General features: G+C 35.7%; 2 protein-coding genes across 2 annotated transcripts; one reads left to right on the top strand and one right to left on the bottom strand.

Moving 5' to 3' along the window:
• Positions 1-3723: 3723 nt before the first annotated feature.
• Positions 3724-4244, bottom strand: OCT59_002383 (uncharacterized protein; the record flags this gene model as incomplete). The annotated part of the gene is made up of 2 exons (XM_066144463.1): positions 3724-4003; positions 4153-4244. 2 exons carry the CDS (start codon positions 4242-4244, stop codon positions 3724-3726), a joined length of 372 nt encoding a protein of 123 aa, XP_065995624.1.
• Positions 4245-6667: 2423 nt separating this feature from the next.
• OCT59_002382 (uncharacterized protein) lies at positions 6668-7731 on the top strand (the record flags this gene model as incomplete). Its single annotated transcript, XM_066144462.1, has 4 exons — positions 6668-7243; positions 7318-7459; positions 7515-7636; positions 7702-7731. The coding sequence occupies 4 exons, from the start codon at positions 6668-6670 to the stop codon at positions 7729-7731; spliced, it is 870 nt and encodes a 289-aa protein (XP_065995623.1).
• Positions 7732-13410: the final 5679 nt, after the last annotated feature.

The following is a 13410-nucleotide window of genomic DNA, read 5'->3' as shown; positions in this document are numbered from 1 at the left end:
AGTGTTTAGCAGACACTTGTGCTAACGCGTCTTTTATTCAGAGGGAAGCCGCTGAAGAATTAGGGTTGGATATCAACAAGAGTATTACACATAACATATCCGGCGCTCCGGGTTCTGGTAGGACATTCGGCATGGTAAAAGGTGTGTCAATCAAACTAACCCCTGATTGTGTAATCACTGAGAATCTCGCGGTTTTAAGCGATTACAAGCATAGGGAGATTGGATTGAGCCGGACGTGTCTGAAACGTTACAATTATGATGTCCATGAATCACGTGAACATATCGCCCTTACTTGTAATGAGAAGAATGTTTTTATCCCGATAGTTTCTGATGTGAATTGAGGAGACAAAAAATAGGGAATATTTATTTTTTATTCCCAAAACTTGCGGATTAAGGCAGGGACATCCTCCTCCAACCGGTCAGCGGGTTCCCAAGTGGCTTCGGTATCTGGGTATCGTTCCCACTTGACTAGATACTGGTCTTGACCCTTCCTGATGCGATGCCGGAGTATCCGCTCAGGTACAAATCTTTCGGGTTGCCCTCTTATCACGGAGTCAGGTGGGGGATGTTCATTTTCTGGAACAATCTGCAACTCTTTTCGGGTGTACGCACATCTGGATACACCTAGACGCCCGTGTGGTCCATCAAGAAGATACGTAGGAGGCTGTTCATGTGAGAGGATCATTTTTTTGATGACACAGATATTGGGATTCCATCTTATGTCACCTGTACGAAATTTTCCATGGAGTTTATTCCCGAGTACTGAAATAGGTTCGTCTAACTTGACTCGGACATGTGTTCCTTCAGAGAGAAGTTCCGTCTTTTTTGACACTTTGGGTGACCCTGTCAGAATGTCTGGGGGATTTCTTTGCCAGATTTCATCTATTTTATTAACTACATCACGGAAATCTTCTGACCATTCCATGGATGTCACCCCGGTCTTCAACTCCTGTGCCACCATTCGTTTTAGGAGAGGTTCCTGGATTGCTTGGATGGCTCGTTCAGCGTATGATTGCTGTTTGTGTCTTCCTGGTTCACTGAACCTCATCATTACCCCTAGGCTGTTCAGGAAAAAATCACGTACCTGGTCGTTAGTGAATTCTGATCCGGAGTCTGTCTCCAGTCTGTGTGTTGGTGGCTTAATACGATTTCTTCTGTAGATTTTGACAAACCCATTTAGAACCCTATTTGCAGTCTTATCCTTTAGGGGTTCTGCGTCGACTCGTTTACCCGCGACTTCCACCACTACGAAGAAATAGTGGAATCCTTTGGGGTCGACTGGCATCTCTGCGAGATCTGCCTGATGCGTCGCATTTGGTTTCCATACAACTACTCGTGGACGCTCTGATGACTTTTCCTTTAGGGGCTTTTTGTATAGGTTGTAGTGCTCCTCACCTTTTAGAATTCGTGCTGGTACTCCGGAGAGATTGTAGTATTTGTAGTAATTCTCTAATTGCGACATATTACGACAAATTAAAGGAAAGATTTTGGACTTCAAATCTTAAAATGACACGATTTTACTGCCTAAAGTGTAAGAAGGAAACCGAGACTGCTAGTGAAATACAAGATATGACCACAAATGGGCGTTACCGGCTGCATGGTGATTGCACAGTTTGTGGTATGCATAAGAATACTTTTACTGGGATAGACTGGGTTATCAAAAAGAAAACCAAGGAGAAGAAAAAAGAAACTGCGGCTAAAAGACATCAGACGGCGTACAATCGGCAATGCAAAAAACTCGGGCAGAAAATCTTAGATTCTGATGACACGTGTAAGCAGTGTATTGATAAATGCCTTAAGGAGGCAAAAAAGAGGAAGACGGATTAGTACCGCCTTCTAAAAGTATTCCTCATCATCTGAGTCATCGAGAGATACCTCTCCATCATCTGATTCATCATCCGAGTCGTCAGAAGTGCGACCTTCCTTAAGCAATTAAATGTTGTACGTTATTTGAGTCCATTTCTCCCAGTCGGACTCTTGCGTTATAAAGCCGCATCTGAGGAGTGCTCTTTCTATTACTACCATCCCTGCAAACCTGGTGTATTTTTTCTGATCGGCTTCATTGAAATTGTCAATGGCTTCCTTGTAGTAGTCTACTGCCTGTTTGTATACCTCTTCGGCTTCTTTATGCCGCTTCCACAACTCGGCTTTACAACAGTTATACCAGAGTCTGTTAATCTTGAGATGTTTTCCGAATTCTTTAACCGGAAGGTTTCTGACCATCTCTGCTACTATGTCCGGATCATTGAGGGGTGATGCCCGAATTTGGATCCATTTACGGATTCCATAGATGTCTACAAGATCAAGCCCGAGGTCTTCAGCAAGAGAAGTGGCGGCGTGTAAGTTTATCATTGTATGTTACTTATAGTTACCTAATCTTCAATTGCCGAATATATTTTTTCTGACGGGGGTAAGTGGTCATAGTTCGGGTGCCATAGTTCGGCTGCCATAGTTCGGGTGCCATAGTTCAGGACATAGGGAATCATACTTGGAGGGTCTAGGTGAGTATATAAAGGGTAATCATAGCGTGAATCGGGTTTTGGGGTCTGAGGGGCTAACTAAGGCTGCCATAGTATTATTATAAGATTTTTCGTACTATGGCAGGTACTATGGCAGGAGATTCTGTTTGATTTCGGCTTTATTCGCGTTTTTATTCCGTTTTTAAGTAGTCTGCCATAGTTGCCATAGTTGTCATAGTAAGTTATATATAAGAAAAAATGTAGAAAAAAAAATAAGTGGAAAAATACCGTGGCAGACCATGGTACTGTGGCAGGTAAACCTGCCCCACGGAGGGGTGATGTAGGTACTGCGAGGCCCTTGAGGCCGAGGTGGGGTGAGCGCTAGCGAGACACACTACCAGCCCGACGACGTAGTCATGAGCATGTATTTATCTACAGTCTATTCCTGTTGTTGACTAGTAGGTAAGTGTATACAAAATATCTTCATGATTTTTCGAGGAACGAGGAAAATTATGAAGGGGGACGGAAAAGAGGCGAATACTCATTTCTTTGGAAGATAAAATCTTCTAGAACTATCCCTGCGAACCTTAACTATGATAGCCGTTTAGTGATGAATAGGCTGGGTGAGTTTTATTTTTGTATTCCAAAACCACTTGAATTGCGGACCGAGAACCAAGGTCCATTCATAGTAAGCGAGAAACAAAGAAGAACTCAACTCATCTCATTAGATCCAGGCGTTCGAACGTTTATGACTTGTTATTCACCAGATGGTTATACTGCATCATGGGGAAATGGTGATATCAGAAGAATATATCGACTATGTTACGCCTACGATAAAGTACAAAGTAAAAAGGATACTGTTCATGGGAACAAATGTAAACGATTTCGATATAAATTGAGACGATGTATGCTACGCATACAGAAAAAGATACGAAACTTAGTAGATGACTGTCATAGGAAATTAGCTAAGTGGCTATGCAGTAACCACAGGATAGTGCTTTTTCCTGAGTTCCAGACACGGCGTATGATAAGACCTAGATTCCATCTAGAACTGGAGAAATTAGAAACTTCGTTTCTAAAGAATAATGTACACGTGGATTACTAATCAATAACTGGATTTTTTTGTTGACATTTTCATTTGTAATACACTAAATAGCAAATTATATATGATAAGTTAATGGATAAAAAGCGTGGTTGAGCGGCAAGACGCTCATGCCAGAGCTATGTGCACCTGGAGTCATTATCGTTTCCGTCAATATTTGCTTCACAAAGCAAGAGAATATCCCCACTGCAAAGTCATAATATGTTCTGAGGAATATACGAGTAAAACTTGTGGAAATTGTGGAATTGTTAATGATAAGCTAGGCGGTTCAAGGACTTTTAAGTGTAAAAATTGTCTATTTATCCTGGACAGAGATTTAAACGGTGTGAGAAATATTCTTCTACGTTTTCTTACAGTGAATAACTTAATATAAGAGTCCTTTACCTTTGGTAAATGACGTTGAGCCCCGCCTCCTGGAGAAGTTAAATCTTCTCTTGTAATACTTGTATGAAAACATATAGGTTAAATGCGGGTGTTACTAAACCACTACAGCTATTGTACAATTTAGCGTTAAAAGAAATATCACGATTAATTTGGATACAAAATAACTTCCATAGCTTTTAGACTACGAAATAATTTTTTCTTGGTTACCCACGCATACTTTTTAAAGTATCATCTGGGCTCTGCCCACGAAGTGAAATTGTGTCTTTAATAATAATCGTTTTAATATCTATCGCTGTCATCGTGGTATAAATATCAATCTCGCAACCATATCACTCAAACTTTTCTTTGATTGTTATGTGAATTATGATCAATGCGATGTGTCCATAAAATCTTGTTCACTAATGATGAAATTCATTTTTCTATTATCCAATGAATTATATGTAACTCGTGAATTGGAAAACCTTTTTTTCTCACTAAAAAGATGTGTAAATTCCGCCCATAATATTTCCATTTCTTTTCGGGAAGAAGGGTATGTTAATATATGTTAGTTACACCTAAATCACATGAAAAAAGTATGTGACGCACTTAGACTGTTGTCGATTTTTTCGTTTTTAACTCCAACTCCAATAAAAATATACGAATTCTATATTAAGCTATTATCAGTCCATGATCATATCGCCTCCGTCCGAAATAAAGTTGAAAACGGAATTTTTGATCACCTTACGCTTTACGATTTCCGAATTCCTATGGAAATATAAAATTATAGAACTCGTAACGAAATTGTGATCAAGCAGAACTTGTTCCACATGGAGATCCTGAACTAGTAATCTTCGCATTAGAACAGGAAATAGTAACTTACTTTGCTTATCCACGAACCTGGACTTTTTTGTTGTTTTAAAAGAATCTTTGTTACATAGACGTGTCCCATTACGCCGTTAAAATTATGTTGTCATTTCTGTAGCACATTAAAAAAAGTAACGAGAAAGAAATCATGACGTGATCATCGACTGATATAATTGGTATAACATTTGTTTTTGGACAATCTCCCATTAATGGAAGTATCCTTTGATAAATAATATCGTCTATGAGCTGTAAGAAACAGATCCTATCGCTATACTGCAATTCTTTGTTTGCTAGATATTGCTAAAACCTCTAGTTAAATAATACGATCTTATGATAACGGTCAACATAATTAGTGCGAAAAATAAATGCTCCTCTGGTGGTTTACTAGTGATTGTTAGTGTCAGATATATCTTGATGATGAACATGTGTATATTTCGAAGATATGGAAACCGTGACAAAATGTGGCTTTAGCCCGGCAGAGCCGTCACGATCAATTGACTAAGTTATATATTCAAACTTAATGTTATATCATCCCGGCTATGCTAAAGTGATACCAAAAAAGTAGACAACAACATGTGTTTGTATCTAATACTTCTATAGTACGAATTTTTGTTAGACAGGCTAGTCTCTTCTGAGAATATTTATTTCAGCTGAATCTACATTCTAATACTTGTCATTGATATCCAAGGGATACTATCTTGTAGTAAAAAAATTATTTTTTCGTTATTGCCTCTTGTCAACTATATTATTTTCAAATATTATTATCTCGCTAGTTCTTGAAATGTTTCAAGCACATTATGATTATTATGCTCTACACATTCTTTTCTTCTGTATTCAGTTTTTTTGTAGTTAACATCTTGACACCCGAGCACCTACATCTATCCATGTAACTTAGTGAAATTATATGACCGCTTTGGATATATAATTACCAAAAAAGACTTTTCACGCCTGCCATTATTATTGGATGAAGAGCCTTGCTACAATATTAATGTATATATAGTTGTCTAAGAACGAAGAAATAATATATTCACGAATCACTAAGTTCGTGATTAAATAAATTTGTGTAACCATAGTTGACGATTATAAGTAATCATCATGTCTTGTGGCTTATGTGATCTGCACTACTCTAGAACATGCTAGATATAATATATGTATAATTATAAATAATTTTTTTCGCTCCAAAAAAGTTTCGAACATTCCTGTTATGGAAAAAGAGAATAAATTTGCTAGCATTTCTAGTACAATTTTAAACGATGACTTTCAAGTTCTCCATGCAATTTTTGATGAGTCGACGAAGAAAAATTATGTAGCCACAGACTAAAACCAAGTTTAACTAAAAAGATCGAGTTATGTAAAGAACCAAGTAGTGCCGTATTTTATTTACTTAATAGTAAAGAATCTTTTAAATTCCACTAATGAATTATGTACAGTGGTGAGCATATTTTTTCCTTCGGGTTCCACTGGAAAAAGAAAGAGGCAAAATACGTAAAAAACGTACTTTGAAGAAGGTCCTACGGACTAAATAACTGCCTAATATGGCCATTTTCACATATTCGTCATTCCAAATAATTTTGCTCTTCGAGCAGTCTCCGACTGATCACCACTGTATAAGGTATTTTCGGTAAGTATATTTAATGATAAGTGTAGTATTATGTAATCAACAACGTAATTACAGTATTTAAAATTTGTTTTAACTAGATAAAGATAGTAAGGTTTTGTCTATTTGTGGGACTTTGCGAAAATCCTTTCAGCTGACACATGTGAATGATAAGTGATTAGATCATAATATCCAAAATTTCTTATTAGACGCAGTAGATTGGCGTTGTGAGAAAACGTTGTGGTATTTGAATATACCATGGATTCACATTTATAACGAGAAATGGGCTTACCTATGGAATATAGTGGCAACAGAATGTCTTCACAACTCCCGTCTACTGAAGAAGTAAAAAAGATGGATGTCGAATCCCTCGTTTTGCGGCTAAATGATGCTAATTTAGGTTTAAAAAAAGACGCACTCAACTTCATTAAAGAACAACAGATACCCGGTGACATTTTTCTTAATTTAACTCTCAGTTGTCTCAAGACATATGGATTAAAACTCGGCCCAGCAATGCGTATTTTGCAAACAATCGACACCCTAAAAAAAGAAGACTTCAAGAATAAAATGGGGATGCATGTGGCCTATAATGGCGACAATATGTCTGCACGAATACCAGCTAGTAAAGAAATAAAAACATTGGATGTCGATTCTCTTGTTCTAAGATTGAGAGACGCTAATTTAAGATTAAATATGAACGTTCTCTACTTCCTTAAGGATCAGGAAGTTTCTGGTGAGGACTTTCTAGAATTAACTCACGAGGACTTTTTTATACATGGGCTAAAATTGGGTCCGATTAAATTTATCCTACGGGCGATTCAAAAAATAAATAATGAGGATGGACAAGAAATTCTTCAAGTATAGTCATTCATAGTTAAGCTCGTATCTCTCAGTTCTGCCCAAATATTCCTGATAAATATATTCTCTATTAGGGTTCGAACAATAGCAATTTGTCCAGTAATTACAATGATAATGAGGATTACGACGATAATGAAAATTACAGCGATAATGAAGAAATAGCTGAATCAAGTGAATCGGTAATAAATGATAATTCACTTCGTGGGCAAAGCCCAGGTAAATACCGGTATTGTCTATATCGTACAATTATTCTTTACTAAAGCCATCGTAGATTTATTACGCCAGCAAAATATCAACCCTAAAGGAAAATTGCAACAACTTTGCATGAGAGGGAAAATTTTAGAAGGCGACATACTTCGTTATGTTAGGAACAAAGAGCATTATGAATGCGAGGTAAACAATGCATTTCCTTTCATATTTACTATTTTTTCCGTTTCTGAATATTTTATAATCACTAGTGTTCACCTGTTGTCTACGACAACAGTTAATATGTAATTCCGGCCAGAATTAAAAGATCTGCAAAGAATTTCCTTTTTTGTAAATTTGAGCAACACAATTTTTTTAATTTCTCTGAAAAGTAACAGAAGACAAAATTTCCTTTTTTGGAAATTTGCGTAACCGACAATTTCCTTTTATGGAATCCGGTGTAACCCAAAATTTCAGTTTTTCACCAGAAATAAAATTGCCTTTTTTGGTCTTGTGTAACATTGGTGACGAATAGGAGTATGGTTACACAATTCAAATGACTTATTTATATGGTTAATCTAAACATAACGCCCACGTGATTGCAGTGTTTTTTAATATATAGATTATAGGTTTCGGACATCGATAATGAATGGAAAATAACCGTTACTCTCACTAAGGATTATATCGATTATAAAAAAGAGGATGTAATTTATTTGTCCCAACTAGAGAGATGGCTTTTGAACATCTTCGAATTTTCAGAGGCCCCTTGTCAAAACACTCTCTATGCCAAATTCTTTGTCATTCGTGGTGACGAAGAGCCGAAATCTCTGAATGTTTTACTTAAGATCCCTCTGATTTATTCTTCCCAAATAATATGCCTTATAATACACGAATAATGTAAACTTTATGTTTTAATCCACGAAACTATGCATGCGACTAGTTATATGATGCATCTATGCTGCATTTTTTGCATTTACCAAATATAATTCCGTCAGTTTACATATGCATTTAGTTATTATTTATCTACAGTATGTGTACACATAAATATTGGATTTAATTTTTTACTACATATGGCAATTCTAAGTATATCAACTGTTATCGTAAGGCTTTCGGTCCTTTTCAACAAGAAGTTTCTATGTAAGTGTTCCTGCGGAATAGGAAATATTTTCGTAATGGTCCGGTCTGTAGTTCTGGAATTTACGTTTATGATTGCCGCAGTCATCTATTATTTTTTGTACAATATTGGATGAAAGCCAACTGCGGATCAGAGGCACTAATTAGTAGTAGTTGCACACTAGACACTAGTTGCACAAGCCATATGAATTTTATCTTGTTTCACAAAAAGAACTTGATACATAAAACCGTTTCTCTATCCTTTTCGTTGAATTTATACAAATCTAGGCTTCGCCTATGAAGTAAATCCACGTTAATTATGTCTGAGAGCCCGACTATAACTAGATCTATTCCAGTATTTATTTCGGTTCTTTTCAAGTCTATGAGAAAATAGGGATGCCTTAGATTGTTTCAGATGGTGCTATCAAGAATAACGACTTAGAAATTCAGATTATGGATGCCCACTGAGTTATAATACACGTGTAGAAAATTGGGGTCCAAGGTTCGCTTTGTCATCTGGAGAAAACGAATCCATATGTAGAGTCTGGTATTATATTATACATTCGGTCATCGTTTCTTAAATTTCCACGACTAACGATATCATAAACATTCGAATATTTCACAGGATGTTAGGATCTGGCAAAATGGTCTAAGTAATGGGTGTAGAACACAGCAAAGAAAAATCATGTACAGACTCGTTTAATAATGATCTAAACTTTTTTCACGTTTACAAGAAACGTTGTTGGCAAGTAATTTACCTTATTCGATTAATTTCTTGTCTTTCAAAGGAAGCCGATATCCCGAAGGTGAGAGACTAGGATATTTCCATTTAATTTCTTATTCGATTTCTATACAATGCAAGGTCGAGTTTATTTGTTCTGAATTCCAACTAATCGATTGAATTAATCTTTTTCGATTGAGATAGAATAACATCAAACGAAAAAAATAAATAAGTCGACAATTTCAGTCAGAGACTGCCCTTCAGACAAATCTGCCGAGCGTAATCCATGCTATATTAATAATTATGGTAACGCATCATAACCTTAAACGAAAACTTAATGAAAAACTAGGTAAAGAAAGGTTAAGCAATATTAATCTCAGTTCTGTTATAATCATGGGTCGCATGTAGATTTAATTTTTTTCTGTCGTTTGTAGATAAATTGTCTTAGCCCAGAATTCGTTTTCGATGTGTAGAATTTTAATGAATGAAGAATACACCGAATCCCAAGACTAAAGTTAACGTATGTTAAAAAACAACTGAGACAGGTTACTCGAATAAGATAAAGTAATAAGTATATAAAAATAATATAGTACTTTGTATTTGTCACAACTAGAAAGACGTGTCCTCTAACAAATTAGAACTCCTTGTAATTAAACAAGTGTCATTAACGTTTGAGAAGCGCAGTATAATAATTATAATTCTAGTAACGTGTTCTAGTGTTACCATCTATTTAAAAAAATCCAAACAACGAGACTGTGACCTTGGGTCACGATTGCCTTGTTCTTAAGTTTTAGAACTGCGCATGCCTCTGACGATTATGTTTAAGTCTAGTAAATGATTTGCATTTTGTATCACCCTCATTTCCAAAAGAATTTTAATTACTTTGCGGATCATTCATATGCATCTGCGAGATTATATTTTTTATCAAAGAAAATTGTCATTGGGCTTCCTGATCACAATGAAATAATAAAATAGGAATGGCTGCCTTGTGTCAGCGAAGCAGTGTGATTCCACAGTAAACTGAGCCATGTGTATCATGACGTGATAGTATCACAGCTGCAGAATCTTAACTCGTTACAAGAAAGCAGTTTATTTTATTTATTTTCATTTAATTGGGTACGGAATAAAAAATAAGAAGATATATAAAATCTGGATATTTAGGGGAAACGTATGAATATTTTATAGTTGTTAAGCCTGAATGCGAAGTGGTATTGGCTGGACCTTGAAATATATTGTCGAGTTAGCTTTCACCATCAACCATCTCTTGCTTAAGAACTTCAGTCGGAGACTGGGCTATGCCCAAAGTAACGAAATAAATCTTTACTACTATGTTTATATCTATTTTTTAAGAATAAGCAGATATCAGACGAATTAAAACTCTGAATTCTCGAATTGTTGGTAATACCGTTTTATATTTCAATTTTCATTCCCCGAATATGTCATTGTCAACCATACGATACATAAAATGCAGTACGAACTTTCTGGAAGATCTAACCTATTATGCACATATAGATATCAGTCTCATCACGGTCCTTAATCCTTTTATTACGTTAACGGTCGCATTACTTCCATCCCAATCTTTGTTAGTTGCTTTCTCGCAACCATTTTATGATAATTAAATGTTTGTTGTGCCACTGCTTCGGAATTTTTGTTTTCATTTTCGATTTCAACTAGCAACAACACTATAATTTGTTCTTTATTTTATAACTACGGATAGCACGTGACTATAAATACGCACGTGATACTCTAAGCTTAGAACAGAGAGTAACGTGACTTACTGCAGCAATTATATCCATTCGAGTAGTGTTATGACTGTTACGTTATATGAATTCTGACTTACCATTCTACAATAGGAAAGGTGTCCAAATGATATATGGTCGAGATTGTTCTACGAAATCAGACCATGCATATATTTTTTTGTTAACAATCAATCCTAAACCAAACATTTATTCCGTCAAGTATACATACATCTACGATGTGCGATTTTAGTCTAAACACTGACTATTGAGAATTTTTTGTGGATCCATTTTTATGAGTCACGGAGTAACGTACACATTTTATCGATAGCGCTACTATATTTGTCAATTACAGTAAAATTTCTATGATCGATATTGTACGTACACTATATATTTTCATTTCACACTTTCCTGTTAACGTTAATACATTGTCGATTATTACTATCCACGAAATGTTGATCAGGAGATGTAATGACTTGTACCAAACTTTCCAGAAATTCTATGAAACTAACCTAGATGATTTATTACAAAGTAGAAAGATTCACAGTAACAAGAAGAAAGTGTAAAAGGAAAATATATCGCATCAGGTGAACGGATTCCACGTCCTACAGGCTAAATGGAAGTTAATCGGTAAAAGATTGCATCTAGGAATGATTTGGTAACTTCTTTTAAGTGTAGTTCACTATCCATATAATAGATCATCAATGGAACAATTATTTCCCGTATACATTATTCGTGTATATGCCAAGTCCTGCCTAGTGGAAAAAAAAAAATACATTGTAATTAAATAAAGAAAAATCCTTAGTATGAAATCAAGTTGCGCAACGTGTTCCATTTGGAACTGATTTCTTCTCGTATATTTAATGTTTCTTGTCATAGACGTTTTGTCTGGTTACTCAAAGATGGGGTTTACCACATCGGACTTGAGGAACTCAAGGCAGTGTAACTGGTCGAGGTAGATGGGTATATCTTGTCTAGTTATTACTGTAAGGATCGGACAATTTCAAGAACATCTAAATTACGGGACTAGCAGGTAAGTTTAGTTTTATATTTTAGTCATACATTTTAGTTATACATTTTTAGTGATACATTTCGCATTAGTTGTCGCTATACATTTCATTGAATTATTTTCGTTGCATAGTTCGTCGCCCATAATTGGTCAGTCCAATAACTGTTATACCGGTCACTTACAGTTTGGTATTGGCCAAGCAAGTTATGGTCGGCTTCTTGGCAAAGGCGCCTTGTCAAGAAGCTAATGCATAAATTTTAATAAATAGATTTCGCACTAGTTCATACCTAGGAATTTTTGTGCTTTTTGGCAGTCTCCGAGTAAAAACAAGGGATATTTTTTTTTGTCATTTATTATGACTATTAATATTCGGAATTATTTTTACAATACAGGACACAATGCAGAAAAATAATTTGTACCCTTCAATGTAATGAAGTGACAATGTAGTCCTTTTCTCTTATAAGCTAGCCGTGACCATGGTCACGATCTCGTAGTTGGAATATTTTTCTTGTAAAGTCATTGCTAATTTCATAGCTTAACAAATCCCATATTAGTGTAGAACTAGATGCCAATTATTTGTGCATTATGTATATAAAGACGGTATTCGGATCATCCAGCCCGTCGATTATCATATATCCATAAAGACTGAAAGCAGACAGAAGAGCATTTGACTTATCTGTTTCCATAGAGGTACAAGAGAATTCTATCAGAGGTAAAGATCAACGCCTATTTACATCTGGAATACAAGATAGATAATATGGTATTGTCAAACCTTTTCGAAAAAGCAGTAAATGTATTGGTGTGACTATTTCAGTAAACAAAAAAATGAAGATATCTAAACAAAAGTTGATAGAACCGAACTAGTTTCAAATATATTTCTTAATTTCAGTAGAACATATTTGGGCGTATATTTTTCTCTAATTCGTATCACATAGTGTAAACTAAGGTTCCACAAATGTTCCAGCAAATCAATCCCATGCGTTTTGACAAAGAAAAATTTGCGTCGACATATATCTAATAGGTATGTAGTATAATAAAACGCAATACAGATTACTTAGTGGAGCTAGTACAACTACAAAGATAGATGAGTTTTTCCATTACTTCGTACCCCTCCTTACATAATTCCTGTAAGGAATTGTTCCCTTTCATGGAACTAATCTTAACTCGTCATCATGTCTCTTCCCTGAACCTATATGGTAAACACAACAATAGACTTAGTTGACAAAAATTGTTGACAAAACATATTCTACGAGAATAAATTGTTCGCTGAATTACCTATCATTTCGTTTGATACGGGATGTGTGTTTCTTAATTGAGACTGGCGGTTTTACATTGGTGTTGGAGTAAATGTTGTTAGATGTTTGCAAGCTAAGCTAAATTCACCTATTGAAATATGTTTGGT

Source organism: Rhizophagus irregularis, chromosome 10 (assembly GCF_026210795.1).
Source record: "Rhizophagus irregularis chromosome 10, complete sequence".
Classification (NCBI taxonomy): Eukaryota; Fungi; Glomeromycota; class Glomeromycetes; order Glomerales; family Glomeraceae; genus Rhizophagus; species Rhizophagus irregularis.
This window is presented reverse-complemented; position numbering and strand designations above follow the sequence as displayed.